This window comes from Bos javanicus, chromosome 5 (assembly GCF_032452875.1).
Source record: "Bos javanicus breed banteng chromosome 5, ARS-OSU_banteng_1.0, whole genome shotgun sequence".
NCBI classification, from domain to species: Eukaryota; Metazoa; Chordata; class Mammalia; order Artiodactyla; family Bovidae; genus Bos; species Bos javanicus.
In genome coordinates, this window is record NC_083872.1 from 105,793,441 (window position 1) to 105,815,282 (window position 21,842).

The 21,842-nt window shown below is 50.0% G+C and overlaps 1 protein-coding gene across 4 annotated transcripts in view; it reads right to left on the reverse strand.

Moving 5' to 3' along the window:
- Positions 1 to 20,776, reverse strand: part of KCNA6 (potassium voltage-gated channel subfamily A member 6) — a 43,166-nt gene extending 22,390 nt beyond the window's left edge. For 2 of the 4 annotated variants that reach the window (XM_061418176.1, XM_061418177.1), the window contains exon 1: positions 15,063 to 20,776. In XM_061418176.1, the coding sequence (XP_061274160.1) occupies positions 18,192 to 19,778 (1,587 nt within the window). In that variant the 5' untranslated portion in view covers positions 19,779 to 20,776 and the 3' untranslated portion in view covers positions 15,063 to 18,191. The remainder of the gene's footprint in view (positions 1 to 15,062) is intronic. The other 2 variants (XM_061418178.1, XM_061418180.1) reach the window with 1 other exon arrangement.
- Between the last annotated feature and the right edge of the window lie 1,066 nt (positions 20,777 to 21,842).

The window sequence follows — 21,842 nt, forward strand, 5'->3', positions numbered from 1 at the left end:
AAGCACCAGGACTGGGAGCTGGGCAGGACCGGGAGCCAGCTCAATAGGGACCCTGGTCCCGAAGTGCAGCCCCAGCTCCCGGGATTGAGCTGAAAGGGCAGAGCTGGACAGACCTTCCTATCAGAGAAACTGCATGGCCAGTGGGAACATCCCAGCAAACAGTCCAACACCCGCCCTCGGGGTTACCCAGAAACAGAAAGAGTCAGCCCTACTTTGAAGACACCAAAGAGCTGTACCTACTTGGCTTTGTCTTTTCTACAGGTTCCCTCTGCAAGTGGGGAGCCAGAGACCCAAGAGGATACTAGATCAGCATCTCTGCTGGTCTGCATTCCCTGCTTCTCCTTAACACAGAAGCGTCCGTCCACACCCCATGTCTTTCCAGTCATAAAGCCAAGATTCTGACACAGACAACACCAAGGAACGCTTATTTTGCTACTCTGAGATTTAAAAGATCTGGAAATCACTTAATGACTAAGAAAGACTTCATCTAAGAAAACAAGAAGGAAGGGAGGGAGGGAAGGAGGAAAGATGGAGAGGAGGGAGGAGGAGGGAAGATGGAGAGAGAGGGAAAGTAACTGAGAAGCAGAGGGAAGGGATTTATCATACTTGGTATCACATAAAAAGCTATGACCGCTTCCAAGACTTTGCTATAACCAACTCAGTGTATTTTTTAAGTGTTAAGTTCTGATCTTTGTAAAATAAGAGACTGGAGTAGATAACCTCTGAAACTGAATGATTCTATGTAAAGTTGAAATTGTAAGTTAACGCCCACTCTCTCTTTAAAAGATCACTCTAGTGGCGAAAGTCAAGCAATAAAGTTGGCCAAGTGATCAAGGGAACCAGCTGTACATTTAATGAATAGGCTTGAGCGCCCACAGAATTTTCCAGCAAAAGCTCAAAAATTGTCTAATGCAACCACCTCACTGTACAGATGAAGACTGGGACAGAATCATACCGACAGTTAATACCTGCCCAATGCCAGGCAGGCGACCTGCTCAGGGTCACAGCAAGCCAGTGACACACCCAGAATTAAATGTGATTCCCACTTTTTCCACAGTCTACTTGTTCTGACTCTTGGTGGATTTAAAGATGAAACCATCAGTTATCAGAAGCTCCTCCTCACGGTCCAGGATGTTCAGAAGAGGAGCCGAGACAAAGGCAACAGCAGGTCAAGAGCAACCACATCCTCTCCTTTTGTCTCCAAGCACAAAAGGGACTTCCCCAGTGCCTCCGTGGTAAAGAATCTGCCTGCAATTCAGGAGACCCAGGAGGCCTGGGTTCGATCCCTCGGTCGGGAAGATTCCCTGGAGAAGGAAATGACAACCCACTCCAGTATTCCTGCCTGGAGAATCCCATGGACAGAAGAGCCTGGCAGGCTACAGTCCGTGAGGTCGCACAGAGTCAGGCACGACTGAAGCAACTTAGCACACACACGTGCAATCTCTGATTTGGTTAACAATGTGCATGGAAATCAAACTGGTAGCACCGTAAGGCAACCCTGAAGTCAGTCATCCACTGGCAAAGTGTATCTGAAGTGTGGCCACTTGTAAGCAAAGCAGAACATAAACTTCACCTCTAATGAAGAACAGCGCTTACAGTTCTTTTTCTCAAGGACTTCTACTTAAGAGAAAGGTCACCAGGGGAGGGAATGTCTCCTTTCACATTATTCAGAGCCTTATCAACTCACTGATTCTGTAAGCCTCTGCACAAACTTAAGAGGAGTGTGGAAAACTTGAAGAGGGTTGCTAAGGAGGTCTACAACGATCAATTTGAGAAGACCTTATTTAAAGGGCTGAGGTTTCACGGACTCAAATCCATTGCCGTGAGTTTCAGATCTCTTTGACTTTCTCGAAATGTATTAATATTCCTTGGATTGCAGGGTTTTTTTGTGGGACATGAATAGAAGTTCCCTCCAAAAAGAGGTGGAGCTTCTGCAGTTAAAAATAAAAAATACTTTGAACAGCACTGACTTGAGAAGTGAAATAGCTTTACTTGTTGCAGGACTTCTCAGAGGCTTTAATCTTCTGCACATATGCCTCTGTATCTCTCAGAGGCAGTGCTTGTTTTCTTTTCTTTTCTTTTTTTTTAATTTATTTGGCTGGGTTGGGTCTTAGTTGCAGCACTTGGGATCTTCCTTGTTTTGTGAAGGATCTTTTGTTGCGGCCCACAAACTCTCCAGTTGCTGCTCGTGGGTGCCGGAGCACGCGGGCTCAGTAGTCGTGGCGTGCAGGCTTAGCTGTCTCTCGGCATGTGGAATCTTAGTTCTCTGACCAGGGATCAAACTTGCATTCCCTGCATCACATGGCAGATTCTTAACCACTGGGACGATCATTTCTGAAACGGGCATCATGCCCAGAGATTCTGTTCCCGTGGGAATGTTGGACTGGTGCTCTGCAGATCACCTTGAGGAACTGACAGAAGGAGCTATTCTAGGTAATGCGGTCAGCTGAGTATACATTGCAGCAGAAGAAAAAACACAAGGAAGTTAAAATACCACAGGCGATGTGTAACTGACATAGGAGGGAAAAGTCCCGAAAACAAAGGCTGTGAAGCCCAAACGCATGTCCTGGAAGGGGTGTAGGATACGGATTCTCATTGGGGAAGTCTCAGAAGAGGCCTGGGGGACTTGCCTGGTGGTCCAGTGGCTAAGACTCTGGGCTCCCAATATAGGGGGCCCAGGTTCGATCCCTGGTCAGGGAACTAGATCCCACGTGCCGCAACTAAGACCAGGTGCAACCGAATAAATAAATATGAAAAAGAAGAAGAAGAGGCCTGGGATAATTAGGAGCTTACTCAAGTGCAAGGCGGAGTACTGGATTCCCTGACTTCTGGAAGTCTCTTCTTATTCAATTATTCCACGTCATTTTGTCTTATTTTCTACGTATTTACCATGGAGCTCAACTGACTTCCATGCAAATGAAACACACTCCTGAAATGCTGCATACAAAGAAATACGTTCTCTGTAAATTGAATCATATTTTCCACCAGTTTGTGTTGTAATTTCAAAGAACATCGACTCCAAACACATAACAAAAGGCACGTCAATGAGCTGCTGGGCACCCCAGGTAGCACCCCACCTGGACCCACTAGCCAGGCAGGTAACCAGCTGAGCCCCAGATCTGTCTACACTCGCTTACTCACACGTTCAGTTAATTCCTAAGTGAGCTGGAGGCTCTCACTGCTCCCGGGGATATGTTGCCTCATTGCTTACATCCTTTTCAAAGGGATTTACTAGAATCCTTGGATACTCTCTTCTGCTGGCATTTTTAGCCTGGAAGTAGTTTTCAAGTCAAAAAGGGCATTAAACCACTTTCCATGAGTCTCCTCTGTGACAGTCAAGTATCTGATGATTGAATAGCTGGATCGTGGTCAGCCAATCTAAATCTACAAAGCGAGAGAAACTATTATATATACTCATATCTCCCAAAAGACTAATTTATGAGAGCTCTGAGTGGTTTCCACCATTCCGAAAGGTTGGACAGTTTTCAGACGCTTGCCGATTGAAGCCTCAACACCCCCACTGAACCAGGGAAAGAAAAGAGAGACCATGGAAACAATACTGCTCTCTGATTGGATGCTTGCCAGGCCGTGTGACACATGGGTCAGCTCTGCCTCAGTGCATTCCACTGGCCACCATGAGGGATGTTTTTACAGGGAAGAAAAGGCTCGGAGAGGTTCCCAACACACCCAAGGCCACACAGCGGCAGAGCCAGAGGGTGGCAGCACTGGGCGCTGACTCCCGGCTTGGCTGAGATCACCTCTTCCGACTGGGCTTACAGAGGAACTAGGGGCTCAGAACTGTGTCCTCAAATCTCCCATCCTGCCTCACCTGACACTGCCTCAGGGACAGAAAATGCAATGCTGCAGGTGGCGCAGCGGTAAAGAATCCGTCTGCCAACGCACGAGACCCAAGAGATGTGGGTTCAATCCCTGAATCAGGAAGGTTCCCTGGAGGAGGAAATGGCAATGCCATTTCCTGAGCCTGGCAGGCTCATGAGGTCACAAAGAGTCGGACAGGACTGAGTGACGAAACTCGCACACGTCGGAATCCTGGCAGGTTCAGCACCTAGAGTCAAAATGCAGTAAGAAAGACATGAAAATGGTCAGAGTCTCCTCAAGTTTCCACTTTTGAAGATGCATTTTGAAAACTATCCCCTGCTTCTGCCAACAAATAGAGACGCTCTTTCTTTCTCAAATCTTTCTAATATGAGAGTATCCCTTTACCCGCCATTAGAGAAAGGAAATCAGGATGGTATTCATAGAAAGCGTGCCACGAACTAGTCAAGGTTCCTTTTTCTATAGACCAAATAGCCTCGTGTAAGTTTAGCTATACTGTGATTTTTTTAATGCGAAAAGGCTCCTTACCATTGAAAACACCTCTGACAGAAAGTGAATCTATTATTTTTATACACACACACACACACACACACACACACACACTCACACAACAAAAACAGCAACTTTTTAGAAGTGCACCTATTAGAAAAAGTGAGGCAGAGAAGCATTAAGATGGAAGGCCCATGATGGATTTCCTTTAAGTCCAACCTGATTTCATTTTTTCCACACTCCTGGAAACAGCAGATATTTTAAGGGGAATGGAAGGAAGGGTTATAGAATTCTTTTCAACTTGGGTTTTCTGCAGTGAAAGCTGTCCCTGGTAAGGGATGACCTCACCTCTCTTGGAATCCGGAGGAATTTGAGCTGATTGCAGCTCAAATTGCTTTTGAGACTTTCCATTTGAATTCTAGCCCTGAAATATCGCAATGAAATTACCCGTAAAGCACTGAAAAAAGGGAGACTTTCTTATCTGCCTCCCAAGGCGATATGTTGGACATGGATCCAATTCTACAATGATTTAACTTTCGGCCAGTAAATCTCACAAACACAAGAGTTCCCCTGGGAGCCAAAACTCACTGGGAATAATCTCAGAAGGACAAGAAGGGGTCTGGGGCTGACAGCAGGGTCATGATGTTCCAGACAGCCAACAAATGCAGAGTCCGGGCTGCGAACAAGTGATGACCCAAGAAAGCCATATGGTCCCACTTTAGGAATGCCCTCTCTCAATTTTCTCCCGCTCCCAGCCGGCAGGCATGGGGGACACCTAGTGATCTGACATCAGAGATGCAGGAGGTCATCTTCAAATGGGAAATATCCCAACACCACAGTTTTCCTTTTTTCTCATTCTAGTCATTTTGATGGAAACCCTTTATTGCTGTCTCCTTGCCCACATAATTGAACAGAACATGTAACTTAGGGTGTTCTTTTTTCCCCAAATTGAATGGTCTTATTGCAATAATTCTAGGCTTCCCTTGTGGCTTAGATGGTAAAGAATCTGCCTGCAATGCAGGAGACCTGGGTTCGATCCCTAAGTCGGGAAGATTCCCTAGGGAAGGAAATGGCTACCCACTCCAGTATTTTGGCCTAGAAAATTCCATGGACAGAGGAGCCTGGTGGGCTACAGTCCATGGAGTCACAAGGACTCAGACATGACTGAGCGACTAACATTGCAATAATTCTAACATTGGGTGCTGAGAACCTACACAAGGGTGATGGCAGAGAGCCCCAGGGTGTTATATTTGTACATTATATTTGCACATTAACTGAGCGTGTTCTTGATTGCTGGGAGGTCCCTGCTCCCCTGCAGCCACACCTCTCGTCTGGAGTTGTGACTGTCTCCTCCCCAGCTGCCAGCCCTCACTTCTACTCCCTCCCACTGTCTGTGTCTGATAACTACCCTCCTCCCACCCCGATCTTACAGTCTGCTGTGACTCAGTCCAACATGATCCCGCAGGAAGGCTCCCAAGAGTGGCCACACCAGATGGAGGAGGCCAGGGCACCATGGTTCAGTCTCTGATGTTCCAGCCCGGGGTTCAAATGCACACGTAGGAAGAGGTCTTCCTCCCAAGAGAAGCCCAACACTACAGGCACAGTGCCTCCATGGGCACCGGGCAAGAGCGCCTTAGTCCAGTGACTAAGACTCCACACCCCCAGTGCAGGGGGCCTGGGTTCAATCCCTGGTCAGGGAACTAGATCCCACATGCCTCAACTCAAGACACTGCATGCTGCAACAAAGACTGAAGATCCTGCGTGCCGTAACTAAGACCCAGTGCAGCCAAATAAATAATAATTTTTTTAAAAAAAGGGATCACTCCGCCCTTCTGAAGCAGTGACTGTGTTCAGTGCTTCTGACCAATGTTAGAAAACTGAAACACAAGCCCAAGGAGACCAGACCTATTATTCTTCAGAAGAAAACAAAAATCCAACACTGCATGTGAACTCTTCCAACATTTCTTCTGTTTTGTTTATTTATTTCTATTCTTTCCAGCTTTACCAAGACATAACTGTCGTGTCCAGTATTTCTTAGTGTCCCATCATCTTTGATTTAGGACATGTGGTCAGAAGTAGCTGTGAAATCTCAGGTTAGGCGCTTTGTGACAGCTGTTTGGAATCCTGCACATATGTAAAACCATGTACCAGGGCAGTGCAGATGCGGAAAGAAAAAATAAAGAGTAAATTAAAATACAAAAAAGATCTTCACGACCCAGATAACCACGATGGTGTGATCACTCACCTAGAGCCAGACATCCTGGAATGCAAAATGAAGTGGGCCTTAGGAAGCATCACTATGAACAAAGCTAGTGGAGGTGATGGAATTCCAGTTGAGCTATTCCAAATCCTAAAAGATGATGCTCTGAAAGTGCTGCACTCAATATGCCAGCAAAGTTGGAAAACTCAGCAGTGGCCACAGGACTGGAAAAGGTCAGTTTTCATTCCAATCCCAAAGAAAGGCAATGCCAAAGAATGCTTAAACTACCACACAATTGCACTCATCTCACACGCTAGCAAAGCAATGTTCAAAGTTCTCCAAGCCAGGCTTCAACAGTAAGTAAACCATGAAATTCTAAATGTTCAAGCTGGATTTAGAAAAAGCAGAGGAACCAGAGATCAAACTGCCAACATCTGCTGGATCATCCAAAAAGCAAGAGAGTTCCAGAAAACATCTACCTCTGTTTATTGACTATGCCAAAGCCTTTGACTGTGTGCAAAAAACTGTGGAAAATTCCTCAAGAGATGGGAACATCAGACCATATTACCTGCCTCCTGAGAAACCTGTATGCAGGTTAAGAAGCAACAGAACTGGACATGGAACAACAGACTGGTTCCAAATTGGGAAAGGAGTACATCAAGGCTGTGTATTGTCACCCTGCTTATTTAACTTCTATGCAGAGTACATCACGTGAAATCCCAGGCTAGATGAAGCACAAGCTGGAATCAAGATTGCTGTGAGAAATATCAATAACCTCAGATATGCAGATGATAGCATCCTTATGGCAGAAAGCAAAGAACTAAAGAGCCTCATGATGAAAGTGAAAGGGGAGAGTGAAAAAGTTGGCTTAAAACTCAACATTCAAAAAACAAAGATCGTGGCCTCCAGTCCCATCACTTCATGGCAAAAAGTTGGGGAAACAGTGGAAACAGTGAGAGATTTTATTTTGGGGGGTCCAAAATCACTGCAGATGGTGATTGCAGCCATGAAATTAAAAGACACTTGCTCTTTGGAAGAAAAGCTCTGACCAACCTGGACAGCATAGCAGAAACATTACTTTGCCATGTCTAGTGATGTAAAGGTCCATCTAGTTAAAGCTATGGATTTTCCGGTAGTCACATATGGACATGAGCATTGGACTATAAAGAAAGCTGAATGCCGAAGAATTGATGCTTTTGAACTGTGGTGTTGGAGAAGACTCTTGAGAGTCCCTTGGACTGCAAGGAGATCAAACCAGTCCATCCTAAAGGAAATCAGTCCTGAATATTCATTGGAAGGACTGATGCTGAAGCTGAAACTCCAATATTTTGGCCACCTGATGTGAAGAACTGACCTTGATGCTGGGAAAGACTGAGGGCAGGAGGTGAAGGGAGTGACAGAGGATGAGATGGTTGGATGGCACCACCAACTTGATGGACATGAATTAGAGCAAGCTCCAGGAATTGGTGATGGACAGGTAAGCCTGGCGTACTGCAGTCCACGGGGTTGCAAAGAGTCAGACACAACTGAGTGACTGAACTGAACTGAAAGTAAAATAAAAAGTAAGGCATGTACATGAGGAGCCCAGGTTCCCATTCACTCCCAGACTTCAGACGGGGACTTCTTGGCAGTCCAGTGGTTAAGATTTCACCTTCTCGTGCAGCAGGACGCGGGTTCAATCCCTGGTCGGGGAACTAAGATCTCACATGCCATGAAGGCAAAATACCAAAACATAAAACAGAAGCGACATTGTAACAAATTCAGCAAAGGCTTTAAAAATGGTCTACATCCAAAAAAAAAAAAAAACTTTTAAAAAACAAAATAAAACAGTAAAGGAACACCCTTCCAATGAGCAGAGGGCAACTGCCTGAGGTCTAGGAGTGAACGAGAAGCTGGGCTCACCACACACAATGTAGCTCCTGAAAAGCCTGACACACCCCCTACAGCAGAGAGCAAACCTCACAGCCCACACGATTTTTCCCAAGCACACCAGACTTTTCTCTCTTCCCAGGGATACCAAATTGCCTTAAAGCAGCCGATGAGTGTCTGTCTGATTTATGACTCAGCTACCATGGCCTCTGGAAACTTTACTCTGTCTGACTCTGGTCCTGTGATTTTTGTTGTTTGTTCAGTCGCTAAGCCACGTCTGACCCTTTGTGACCCCATGGACTGCAGCACGCCAGGCTTCTCTGTCCTTCATCATCTCCCTGAGTTTGCTCAAACTCATGTCCATTGAATCGGTGATACCATTCAACCATCTCATCCTCTGTCACTCCCTTCTCCTCCTGCCCTCAGTCTTTCCCAGCATCAGGGTCTTTTCCAGTGAGTCTGCTCTTTGCATCAGGTGGCCAAAGTACTGGAGCTTCAGCTTCAGCATCAGTCCTTCCATTGAATATTCAGGGTTGATCTCCTTTAGGATTGGCTGCTTTGATCGCCTTCCTGTCCAAAGGACTCTCAAGAGTCTTCTCCAGCACTACAGTTCAAAAGCAACCATTCTTTGGCACTCACCTTCTTTATGGTCCGATTCTCACATCCGTACGTGACTATTGGAAAAACCATGGCTTTGACTATGAGGACCTTTGTTGGCAAGGTGATGTCTCTGCTCTTTAATACACTGTCTAGGTTTGTCACAGCTTTTCTTCCAAGGAGCAAGCATCTTTTAATCTCTCTATATTAAATCATGTCTTACGCACAATTTATTTAGAGATTCTGCAATGAATCCTTTAAGAAAAGAGCCTTCAAGCTTAAAAGTTTATATCCTGAGTCTATTTTTTATGCTGTATTTCATTTCAATGTTGGTTTCAGAGAACGAAAATGAAATCACCTGGGATGCCCTTTCTTTGAGGTGCAGGTGGCTGGTCACTCTGGGTGGCCGATCAGTGTCACTGAATCCCCATCGGCTGCCTGGCAGAGTGGGGAGCCAGGCTCTCTTGAGAGTGTGTGGCCTGGGAAATGTTTTCGCTTGCAACCTCGCAACCACCAGGTGGGCTGAGTGGAATTTGCTTCCTTATTTTGCAGATGGTAAACAGAAGCATGGAGAGATTTAAACAAGGTACAGCTAACAGATGGTTCAGACCTAAGTTCTCTGACTCTGAAAGCAAGGAAGCCAGGAAGTTCTGAATTCAGGATGGGGAGGGCAGTCCCATTTCCTGTCTGGGGCCAGGTCCCCCACGGGACACTGCAGTGGCCTCAGGAATGAGCTAAGGATGTGTACAGCTGTTGGCCCGGAACTGAGACCCCCAAGCCAGCAGCTGCCCTTCAGTCGCAGTGGAAGAAGACCAGAAAACCAAAGGAGGTGGGGAGCAGCTTCTTTCGACCCTAGGGTCTCCTGTACCCTCTGAAAGGAGGAAATTGCTCAGACACTCAGTAATGTCCAACTCTTTGTGACCCCATTGGCTGTAACCCACCAGGCTCCTCTGTTCATGGGATTCTCCAGGTAAGAATACTGGAGTGGGATGCCACGCCCTTCTCCAGGGGATCTCCCCGACCTAGGGATGGAAACCATATCTCCTGCATCTCCGGCATTGGTAGGCAGATTCTTTATCACTAGCACCACTGCGGAAGCCCTTGAAAGGAGGAAAAAACAGTGGAAAACAACTAAGGAATGTCAGCAAGTACTCCACTGCAAAGGAGAAAGGACACGGTGGGACAAAAAAGGACGCTGAGGGTGAGGACCAGGGAAGTGGGATTTTGAAAGCCGCTAGAACTGTAGACAAAAACTCTGAGCCAGGGTCCAGCTTATGGGTTCTGTCCTGAGGGTCACCTGTGAGACCCTGCATTTGTCCCAAAGAAGAGGATTCAAAGGAAGTGTTAGAGGAAGGCTCTAGAAGAGAGCCACTCCCACCCTCCCAGGCTGCTAACACACGAGGGGAAGAGAACAGTGATGGGTGAGGAAAGACCCTCTAGAAAGATGCATGAGCAATTCTGTGCCTTCAGAGCCCCAGAAGGAAAACAGCATGGGAAGCCTGTGGATTTTCAGTCAAAAGACAAACTGGCAAGTAAATAAAAGCCTATCGGGAACTTCCCTGATGGTCCAGTGGTTAAAAATCTGCCTTGTGATGCACGGGGCTCGGTTTTGATCCCTGGTCAGAGAACTGGGATCCTGCATACTGCACAGCGAAGCCAAAAATTTTGTTTAAAAAACAAAACATGGGACTTCCCTGGTGGTCCAGTGGTTAAGATTCCATGCTTGCAATGCAGGAAGAGCAAGTTTGATCCCTGGATGGGGAACTAGGGATGCTTCGAGACGCAGCCAAACAAAAAGCTATGTGCACATTCAGGAACCATGATTCATTCTCTCTTCTTGCTGAATATCCATTGGACTTTTCCTAGGTTCTGCTCATCACGTCTCACCTGAGGGCGGTGGACCACTCAGTAGCCAGGTGCCCTTGAACTTGCCCACTGAGCCTCAACTGCCTTCTCTGCCAAAGAGGAAAACAATGCCTAGCCTTCCCATTGCATTTGGTTGTTGAAGGATAACAGCACTGATAATATCAACCTCTGTGTGGTGCTTGCTTACATCACACTGTGTGCATAGTGTTACTTGGTGTTACATAAATAGGGTACTCATATCAACTCATCTAATCCTCGAAACAGCCCTATGAGATTGTCCCCTTTATGCCTCTATTTTATAGAGAAGGAAACTGAGGCACAGAAGGTTCCAGAACTTGGTTTACATCACCCAACTGGTGAGCGGCAGAGGTGGGATCTGAACCCAGCCAACTGGCTCCAGAGTCCAGGCTCCTAACCTCTGTTATAAGACATGATGTCTGAAAGCACTGAACTGAGATGCTTTCTTAAATGAAAGATGCCATTCTCATCCCTGTTAGGACTACTCCCACGGGGCAGGATGGATTCCCAGATGGCGGTGCCGCCCCAGCCTCAGACTCACCACCCCACTGGCCGGGTGCCAGCCTCCTGGAGGAGCGGGAAGGCACAGCACCGACCACTCCCGGCTGCAGGACTGTCTTCCCGTATTCTTTTCCAAAGCAAAATGTCTGCTGCCAAAAGCAGGGTTTGTCTGTCTCCTGGAGACAGCGGTTGTCAGGTCCTGGGAGCAAGCAGGCATGTCAAAAATAGCAGCGCCGTAGACAGCTCGGCTGCAGGCTCCTTGGAGATGGTGGTTTCACTCTCGCCAAAGAGACAGGGTCTGTCTGCATTTCCTGCACCTGTGATGAAGGCCACTTAAGGCTCCAAGACATTTTCTAGGGCCAGGCAAAGAGTGTCCGCCGGGCGCGTGACAGACGAAAGGAAAACCCTCTCCATAGCAACAAGGATGAGGTCAGAGCCGTGCTCAAAAAAAAAAGTCATAGATAAACCATGATGAAAAAGAATATTAAAAAGGATGTCTATATATGTATAACTGATCATTTTGCTGTACAGCAGAAATTAACACACTGTAAATCAACTATACTTCAATAAAATAATTTTTTAAATTGTCATAAATTCCACCAGGGCTAGGCCTCCAATAGCTAATGCTGATAGCCAAGGTTAGACCAGTATGGATGGCCAAGGTGAGATACCAGTATTGAGGTGTCTGCCTCTTTTTCTTTCTTGTTCTAAAAGAAGCAGTCACTCATTCTAGAAAACCTTTCCAAGGTACTCACTGATAGGTTTTCATCTCCTTCCTAGGGATGAGCACCAAGATAATTCACAAGGACCTACTTATAGCACAGGGCACTCTGCTCAATACTCCGTAATGACCTATGTGGGAAAAGAATCTTAAAAAATGAGTAGATATACATATAGGCATAGCTGAATCACTTTGCCGTACACCTGAAATTAACACAACATTGTAAATCAAGTAGTCTCCAACAAAAAGGTTTTTTTAATATATGGAACAAAGAGGTGGCAAGAACGCCCTTCTCTAGGAGTTCAGAGCAAAGGGAGGGGAAAGAAATGACCGTCTCCAGCCCCGCAGGGACCTCAGGCCCAGATCAGGAAAGTGCTTCATCACGAGACATGATAACACAGGAACTAGGAGCCCATCTGTCTTCATTCCCAGTGGCTTGCATCTAGAGGCTCTCTCTCAGGAGAAGCCCCAAGCTCCAGCCCAATTCTGCCCCAAGAGAGCCTCGTACCCTGGGGCAGCCCGGCGTCAAGTGGGAGTGAGAGAGGAAATCCTTCAGTTTAAAGAATGGGTTTCTTTTCCTTCCCTAAGTGACCCTGACAAGCTAGAATTAGACCAAACTTTGCTTCCCCAGGCAATAACTCACAGTCAGAACCAATCAGAGCCGGCCCGGCAGGTTCCAGCCAGATTGTCCCAGGAGGACCGCGTTCCTTGGAAATCTATCTTGGCATTTATGGAGAGATGCCGGGGGACAAAACATTGCCAAAAGCAAGGGCTCAGCCAGCCGAGAGAAGGCATGATAAATAGCAGGACTGGAAGGTGTCACGTAAGGAAAAGCACCAAGGGCGGGGAGGGGAAGGAAGGGATCAGTGAGGGGAAGGCAAGTGAGAGCAGAGAGCAATGGCATCTGATGAGCACTCCAAGAGGAGGACTGGCTAAGGGAAGACCCTCACCCCCGCTTCTCCTGTTTTCTGAATGAGCCATAAGCCTGCAACACCCGATCAGCCGCTGGAGGGTGGGGAGCAGACCAGGAGAATAACACCTTGGCCCCTGTGTAATTTCTCAAGGAACTCTGAGTTTCCAGGGAAACAGAGATGAGGTGGAATTTTCTGCATTTGTTTGTGAGGTTTTGCCAGTGAAGTATAAACCCCTTAGCTTTGGGTGGGTGGGGAGGAGCGGGGGCGGGGGGGGGGGGTGGCAAGTTCATTGTCTTTGTGCTGTCACGAGTCACATCCAACGTGTTTATCCTAGTTCAAGACAAGCTGCCCAGGCTCTACATGGACTAGAAATGGCTTAGTCTGTCTTCAGAGCCAAAAGAAAGGAGCACGTCAATCCCACAATGGTCTCATTGTCAAAATTCAAAACAAAACAAATGGTTCCTAGCACTGGATGGGAGCAACATGAAAGCTCTCAAGTGTCCCCATGCGGCAGAGAAAAAAACTGTCATCCTTCTCGAATATGCAATCTGGTCCATCTTTAGAGAGGCTTAACGTCTAGATTCATAAAACCAAACCATCTCCCAGACAAGACATGAAAGTCTGGGGTTATTAGCCTCATGTCACTTAAAAAAAAAAAAAAAAAAAAAACAATTCACTGACTTTTGTGAGTTAACTTATGAAGTACAACTGTCACTGCAATCCTCTTTTAGAAAATGTCCATTACCCTCATTGGAAAAGACCCTGATGCTGGGAAAGACTGAAGGCAGAAGGAGAAGGGGGCAGCAGAAGATGAGATGGTTGGATGGCATCACCAACTCCATGGGCATGAGTTTGAGCAAATTCCAGGAGACGGAGAAGGACAGGGAGGCCTGGCGTGCTGCAGTTCATGGGGTTGCAAAGGGTCGGACACAACTGAACAACCCTCCAAAAACCTAATATCCTGATACACGTGGGACTCAGTCTACATGACCTCCAGCAAAGAGATGCACAAAGAAAAAGCCTCCTTATAGACCGGTTGGTGAATCTCAAGCCATCTTTCTAAGGAGAGTCGTCCCCTGAACTTCACACCACTAGGATTTATGAACTCTGCTTTTGTTCTGTTTTCAGGATTTGAGAGAGACAGCTCTGAGAACCTTTGAGTGAATTCAGGGCATTCAGAAGGCCAGCCTTAAATTAAGGCTTTTTCTAGGTTAATTCCACTCTATGCTTTCCTCCTACATCCTCTTTCCTGTGTTTATTTCACTGTATCTATAGTGCATTGTCCGGAACTCTTCTGCAAGCTTCTCAAGGTTGGGGACCCAGAGTGAGCAGAGTCCAGTGCTACACAAGCGAAATATTTATCTGAAATATATGAGGTTCTCTTTCTTCTCTCCAACCCGCCTTCTCTATTTTCTACTTGCAGATTCAGGAAATTTCATCAGAGATGTTTTCTAAACCCACAGCAATCTCATCTTGCTTCAGAAACTCAGGACTCCGCCCCCAGAGGTGAGCACACTAGGACAGGATGCTGTACTGGCAGGAAAACAGAGAGTCCACCAGCTGGAGAACAACCTTCTGAGCAAACACCCAAGGTCACAGCCATCCTCGAATGCAAAGAGTGAGCCCCACTGAAATGCCCCAAGGTGCTCCCAGCTCCCGAGAAAGTGAGAGAAAGATGCACAAAGAAGGAAGAAGAGGTTCAAATGGCAGATGAGGGAAAGCCAGAAAGGTGAGAAGAAAGCAAGGCAGAGCAAGTGAGACTGCAGAGAAGAAGGAAGGGGGGAAAAATGCAGAGGAAAAGGGGGGGTGATTTAGAAGGGGGAGTGAAGGGAGATAGCAGTGTGCAAGCAGAAACAGAGGAGAGTAATATAGATGGAGACAGAAACACACGGAAAGAGAGAGAGCGAGGAGGCTGCTTAGGAAAGACAGTCAAAGGCTTCACTCTCCCCAGATGCACGCTCTCCCGCCCCCTTTCTGCCCCTCCCCACTCCTGTTCTCATTTGACCTGAAAGACTGAGCCAGAATGAAATTCCCCAGCAGCAGAACCTACCTCGGGTGCAAAGACGGCCAGCTGTCCCCTTCTCTCCTGGGGCTTCTCAGGCAGAAGGAATCCCCCCACGTCTCAGCTGAGCCTGACAGATCCAGGAAGACCTCTGGGAGCTCCTGCCGGCCCAAGTCAGGTGTAACAAAGACCTGAACCCCTCTGCTGACAGCTGTGAAAACGCCACCCCAGCTGTCATGGCGACATGGGGCACAGATTCCCTCGGTGCTCAGGGAACAAAATCCACATCAAGAGGCTCAGAGTCAAAGGGGGTCACTTGGCGAAATCCATCAGAGGAAGTAGATCAGGTCACAGCCTCCCAGTTTGTCTTGGATGTCTTTAAGAAGAACCATCTATGAGGTCCCTCCCAGGAGCTAGACATTTCCTTGGGAAGAAGCATCATCTCTCTGTCTTAGAGCAGGGAGGGGCCGACGTGAGTGCTCCATGGTGCTATTATGGACTAAAACTAGTAGCAGCTGCCTCTTGAAAAGCTAGTCCCCTCCAAGGCCATTTCGAAAGAGAGAATATGGTCTAACTGGCAGTTGCCTAGCATTCAAGTTTCTGAAGACTCGAGTGAGATGAGATAGCTCCAGTGATGGGCTGGGGAAACCAGGAAGAAAGGTCCAGATAGGAAGCTTTGGGGATCTGCTTACCCTCATTTTCCAAAGGCCACACATCCCTGTCCCAGCCCTGCCAGCCCCTAAACAACGTTATGTGAGAGGCGTCCCCATTTCAGAAGCTGGGAATACATCGTCTCTCGTTCTCCCTGGCTGCCCAAATCAGAAGATAGAACAGTCTGGAAGGTTGCTACGGCAACCAGAATCCCCAGAGAGCCCAGCTCTTCATAAACCCTTTCCACTCGGGCATGCTCTGACTTGAAATGGTGAGGACGATGAAAACACACACACTCCCATTCTGAGAAGGACACATCCATGTTTCAACATTCACTCTCGACGTGAGCATCCCTTTTGCCTCTGGGTGGGCCTTCTCTTCCCCCCTCCCCCTGAACTGTCAGGAGTAATATTCCAGAACAGATGTGGAAAACTGGCACTTCATAGCCTCAGAGCAGGTGTGTGAATCATGAGCATTTTCTACTGCATTTCAGATTTGGAGAAGCCAAACTCCCAATCAAGATGGTGCTGGCCCTAAAAGGATGCCACTGAATCGCTCCAAAGAGCATCTTCCTTGCTGAAGGGGAAGAAGCAAAGAATAAGGCCCAGTTCAAGAGGCAAGGGAGGGATTTAAAAAGCTAAGGACCCAGAATGGCCTGGATGTGGGCTTTGGACCCAAAGCGGGAACCCTGGGAGGAGGCTTGGCCTATGGGACAGGGGGAAGCAGGGTAACGAGCTAGAAATCATTACAGAAGTTCACGCATTTGCATAGCATCACCCCCAGGATCCAAGCTGAGTTCCTGGGCCATTCCCCAAGAAGTGGGGGTGGGGGGACAGACATCAATGTTCCCATCAAATGGGTGGGGACACCGAGGCACAAAGTGGAACTGTGGCCCCCAAGTTACCCTGTAAAGTGCGGCAACATCCAGACACAGTGTCTCTCAAGAAAACCCTCAAGAGGCTGTACCTCGTAAGTTGGCTCTTCGAGAAAAGCTTTAGAAAAAAAAAATCTCATCAAGGAGTCTTAAAGCCTAGATTATAAAACTAAAAACATGTTAACAGTCCTTTCGGTTTCTGAACTGCACCCAGGAGAGCTCAGAACAGTACATCACAGTTGATCAAGGCAGCAAATGAATGGCAGTGCAAAGAGGAGAAAAAGGGGACGTGGGCAGGTGGTACAGGAAGAGCAGTTCAGTTCACCATGGAAGAAGATGGCTCAGACCAGGTGGGGGCACCACCGGGCATCTCCCCGGTGACAGCCAACGGCTGCATCTCCAGGGCTGGAGCAGGACAATGTTTACCTGACTCAGCAAAAAAAAAAAAAAAAAAAAACCCTCTACCGGTGAGGCTGTCAGCAAAAGAACAATGCTTCTTCCTTACTCTAAACCGCCTGTCTCATTGCCCGCAAAATGCAAACAGAAACCCACGCTAGCATCCAATGTGTGCTTTTACCTGGCGGCAGATTTAAGCTGGAGTCTGCTTTAGCAAGCCTTCAGCTGCAAACCTAAGTCAGATTCCCAGGAAGAAGGATGGAAGGCTAGAGAGGGCTGGGGGAAGTGAGGGAAAGGAATTTGCTGTCAGCAAAAAGACTCCTCCACCGCTCTGAGATGGCACTGTCTAAGGGACACTGCTTCTCTAAGAAGTGGTCAGGCCAGGTACTTGGTTCCGTTCGGCCATTTCTTGCAGCTCCGTGGTTCCCCTTTGTCAGTTCCTCCGCACAGGAAGGCACCTGAACAGACAGAGTATTTGGCTCTGAGAAGGAGGAGCCTTCCTGGAAGCCAGAGAGTCAGGGGAATCAGAGTCGAGAAAGCTAAGTGGAGACCAGAGACTAACGTCTGTCGTGCCAGGTCACGCTAGAAGAATCCACTGGCGCTTTTGGTCCAGGACTGACCTCTCACGTCCTCCAAATGGCCAAGTGTCATCGTAGTTTCTCTAATTGCATCCAAGATTAGAGACAGATAACATATGTTCAGGCTGTGCAACTGAAGGCTCTCCTAAGGCTTCTCTGCAGAATGACCAGCCGACCTTACAGGGCACTGGAGGAAAACAACAGGATGAGTACTGTTTCTGTCCACCGGCTTCGGCTAGTTAGCATGTGGCCAGAAGCTACGATGGGAGGGTGCATGCCCCAAAGCCAAGGATGCTAAGGAGAAACAAGACCCAGGTATGCCTGGTTTCCAGCCTGTCGACGTCACTCTTCCTAGAGACATCACAAGTCCCAAACGTGAAAAATCAGAGTCTCGAGGGAAGGTCAGATGGAAATCTCATCCATGTGACATAAGATGGGCACGAATGGGTGGCACCATTAGAATTTCAAAAATGTCACTTAGATGGAGAAACCTGGGATGCTGCAGGGGTCAAGTAACAAGGCTGACAGTCCAGGTGTATGGTCCTGGCGCCAACCACTGTGGGGTGAGGGAGTCAGGAGGTCACCTGGAGCTGGGGTGCGAGTAGTGGAGGATAAGAAGGGTCCCTACAGAAGGGTGTGTTTGGTGTCTTCCTTCCATGCAGGCACTGCCCGCATCCATCAAACCTCAGTGAGCATCCTTTTCTCTGCATACCCTCGATGTGGTGTGGGAAGGTAGCTGGGTCTCCGCTCCCGGGTGGCCTCTGAGAATTCAGGCTTGCCAAGTCCGCTGTCAGCTGCCTTCAGGTCCGGGGCAGGCTGCCCACAAGTGACGTGGGTATACTGCCCTTGCTCCTCCTGCTCTGTCTCTCGGTGGTAGAAGTAGTTGAAGTTAGAGACGATGACGGGCACGGGCAGGGCGATGGTGAGGACCCCAGCGATGGCACATAGCGAGCCCACGATCTTGCCCCCCACCGTCATGGGGTACATGTCCCCATAACCTACGGTGGTCATGGTGACCACCGCCCACCAGAAGGCATCCGGGATACTGGGGAAGAGCGAATCGTCGTCGTCAGCCTCCGCGAAATAGACGGCGCTGGAGAAGAGGATGACCCCGATGAAGAGGAAGAAGATGAGCAGGCCCAGCTCCCGCATGGAGGCCTGCAGCGTCTTGCCCAGGATCTGCAGCCCCTTGGAGTGGCGTGACAGCTTGAAGATGCGGAACACGCGGACCAGGCGGATCACTCTGAGGATGGCCAGGGACATGGCCTGCTGCCCGTTCTGGCCGCCCCCACCAGTGGCCGACTGCTGCTCCTGCTGCTGCACCAGCTCGGTGCCCAGGGTGATGAAGTAGGGGAAGATGGCCACCAGGTCGATGATGTTCATGATGTTCCGGAAGAAGGCTGGCTTGCTAGGGCAGGCGGAGAAGCGCACCAGCAGCTCGAAGGTGAACCAGACGATGCACAGCGTCTCCACCAGAAAGAAGGGGTCGGTAAAGAAGGAGCCCCCGAGAGTACTTAGTGAGGATGAGCCCCCTGCCACCATTCCCCCGGGGGCGATGCCAGGATGGAAGGTATAGGAGTCACCTTCATCCTCCTCTTCCTCCTGACTGCCCCTGGACCCTGGGGAGACGCCGCCACCGTTGCTTCCACCTCGACCGTCTGCACGGAACTGGGGCAGCGTCTCCAGGCAGAAGATGACGATGGAGATGAGGATGACCAGGACGGAAACGATGGCGATGCCCCGGGCGGGCCCCGAGCTCTCCGGGTACTCGAAGAGCAGCCACACCTGGCGCTGGAAGGGCTGAGAGGGCAGCGGCTTCTCGTCCACGCCACCCTCGGGCAGGCAGCCCTCATCCTCGCGGAAGGCCGCCAGGGCCTCGTCCCCCAGCTGGTAGAAGCGGATCTCCTCCAGGAAGATGTCCAGCGGCACGTTGACCGGCCGGCGCAGCCGGCCCCCGGACTGGTAGTAGTAGAGGATGGCGTCGAAGCTGGGCCGGTTGCGGTCGAAGAAGTACTCGTTCCTCAGCGGGTCGAAGAAGCGGACGCGGCGGCCGGGGTCCCCCAGGAGCGTGTCCGGGAACAGCGACAGGGTGCGCAGCTGCGTCTCGAAGCGCAGCCCCGAGATGTTGATGACCAGCCGCTCGCTACTACAGCAGCCGCCGCCACCGCCGCCGGCCTCCGGGAAGTCTCCCGCATCCTGTTGCTCGCCCTCCGGCCCGCGGACCTCCCCCGGCGCCGCCAGCGTCAGGGATTTCTCCGATCGCATGTCCCCTCCGCGCTGCGCTCCCCGCCGCTAGGACGGCGCCCACTACACGACCACCACCCGGGCGCCGCGGCGCCTCCCAGCTCTCGGCGGCGCCCTCTTTGTAGGGTGGGGCTCGCAGTCCGACCCGGCGGCGGGTCCCTGAGTTCCGAAGCCCTGGTCTCTGCCGGGCTAGGTCTGGGGAGGCGACCAGGGCGCGGAGGGTTCGGCCCCGCGCCTCCAGGTATCCGCGCCGGATGCCAGATGGAGCTTGGAGTACCTGGAACCGCAGCCTGGCGCGTGTGCAGCTGGACGCCCGAAAAAGACGCGTGGCTTGGCCCCTCTCGCCCCGCCCCAGACTGGGCTCCGCGACGCGGGGGTCCGCCCTGGGTGTCAGCACGTCCCAGCTCCCACGGCTCCAGACCCCCTGCCGCCGCTGGGACTCGTGCCCCAGATGTGCCTCCCTCCGACTCGGCCAAGACGCCCGGCGGGGCTCGGCCTCCGCCCAACGGCCACTGCGCGTTCCGCTGGCCAAGGTCGCCGTTCCCGCCGCCACGGCCGCCACTGCCTCCCTCCGAGCCGCGCCGCCGGCCTGCGAGAGGGGCCCTGGGGCCGCCCCGGAGGCCGGGGCGCGCGGACCCACCTCCCCAGCGCTCAAGCCTTCGCTGCAGCCGCCGCAACTGCAGCGGCTCGGCTCTCCGCTCTGCCCTTCCTTCCCAACACACTCTCTCCAAGTGACGTGGCAGGCCCCGCCTGCTGCCCCCTCCCACCCCACTCCCGCATGACACCCCTCGCCCGGCCAGGGGCTGCGCGAGCCCGGGCGCGGCGAGCAGAAGCACCCTAGCCTCTCCGGCAGTCTTTCCCGCGCTCTCCTGGCACGCCTCTCCCTTAAGCGCGTCCGCATCCACGGCCCTCTGAACAGGCGCTTATCCCCCTGCCACACCCCCCCGCCCCCGCAATCCGATTCTCCCTTTTCGGTTTGCGGAGTTGACCTGCGCAGTGCATTTCATCAATAAGAAAACACCCCGCCCCGCCATCCGGCGCAGAGCTCCGTGCCTCCACTCACCCCGAAACTGAATGACCAAAAAAAAAAAAAAAATCAAATCATCTTTTCTCCTTCTGAATTTACAAAGACCCATTTGCCAGTTTTTTCCAGTCTCTACTTAAAAAATAAAGGAAGCACGTTTTGATGTCCTGAGAGCTCCCAATTTAAACTGTACTCGAGTGTTACTCCCCAGAGAATCCCATGGGTCTTTTTGCAAACCGAGGAAGGCGGGTGAGGCTGCCCTTCTTCTAGAATTGCAAAGTGAAAAGGATGGGAGGTCGCCTGTTGCCTTTCCCAACAGAGGTTTTCCAAAGGAGCTTGGGCAGCAATCCCAGGGGGAAAAGAACCAGAAGATGCTGGCATCTCACAGGTAGCATAATCTAAGGAAGCATTATACATCCTGGAATTCATAAGCTCCCAGCCTCCCTGGGAACGAATCTGGAATGTCTGAGAAGGGCGTGTTAATTAAACTAATAGCTGTGCTTCCTGGGCACCTAATATGTGCCAACCACCTTCTGGGTACCTCACCTGCACCATCTCATTCACTCCCCCACAATCTTGTGAGAAAGATGGCCTCTGCTCCTGGGCAATGTTACAAGGAAGACCCACCTGGCAGTATTTGGGGAGGGACCCCATTTGGTTGTAGGGAGTTTCCAGGAGGGAGGAGGTAAGAATGGTTTTCCACCCATTTCAGTCAGAGACCATCACTAGATCAGACAGGTTAGGGTCTGATCATTTCACACTGCCTACCTACCCAGCAGGGTTGATGGCTGGCTTCTCACTGCCTCAGTTTTCCCCTTTTGGGGTGGCTACCGCCAAAAGTAAGTTGGCTGACAACCAGAACAAGAAGGTTTTTTTTTAGTACCTCCTGGTGCTCTTAGAGCACTGGTACGAGTTCATGGATGATCATGATGGGAAGGGTACATGGAGCTACTCTCAAACCACAAAACTCGCGTGAGAGTTCTTTGCATAAAGCGTGGTGTTGTAAAACCACAGTGGTTCATTCCCAGCAGGGTGCTGGGGAGGAAGGTGAGTGGGGAACC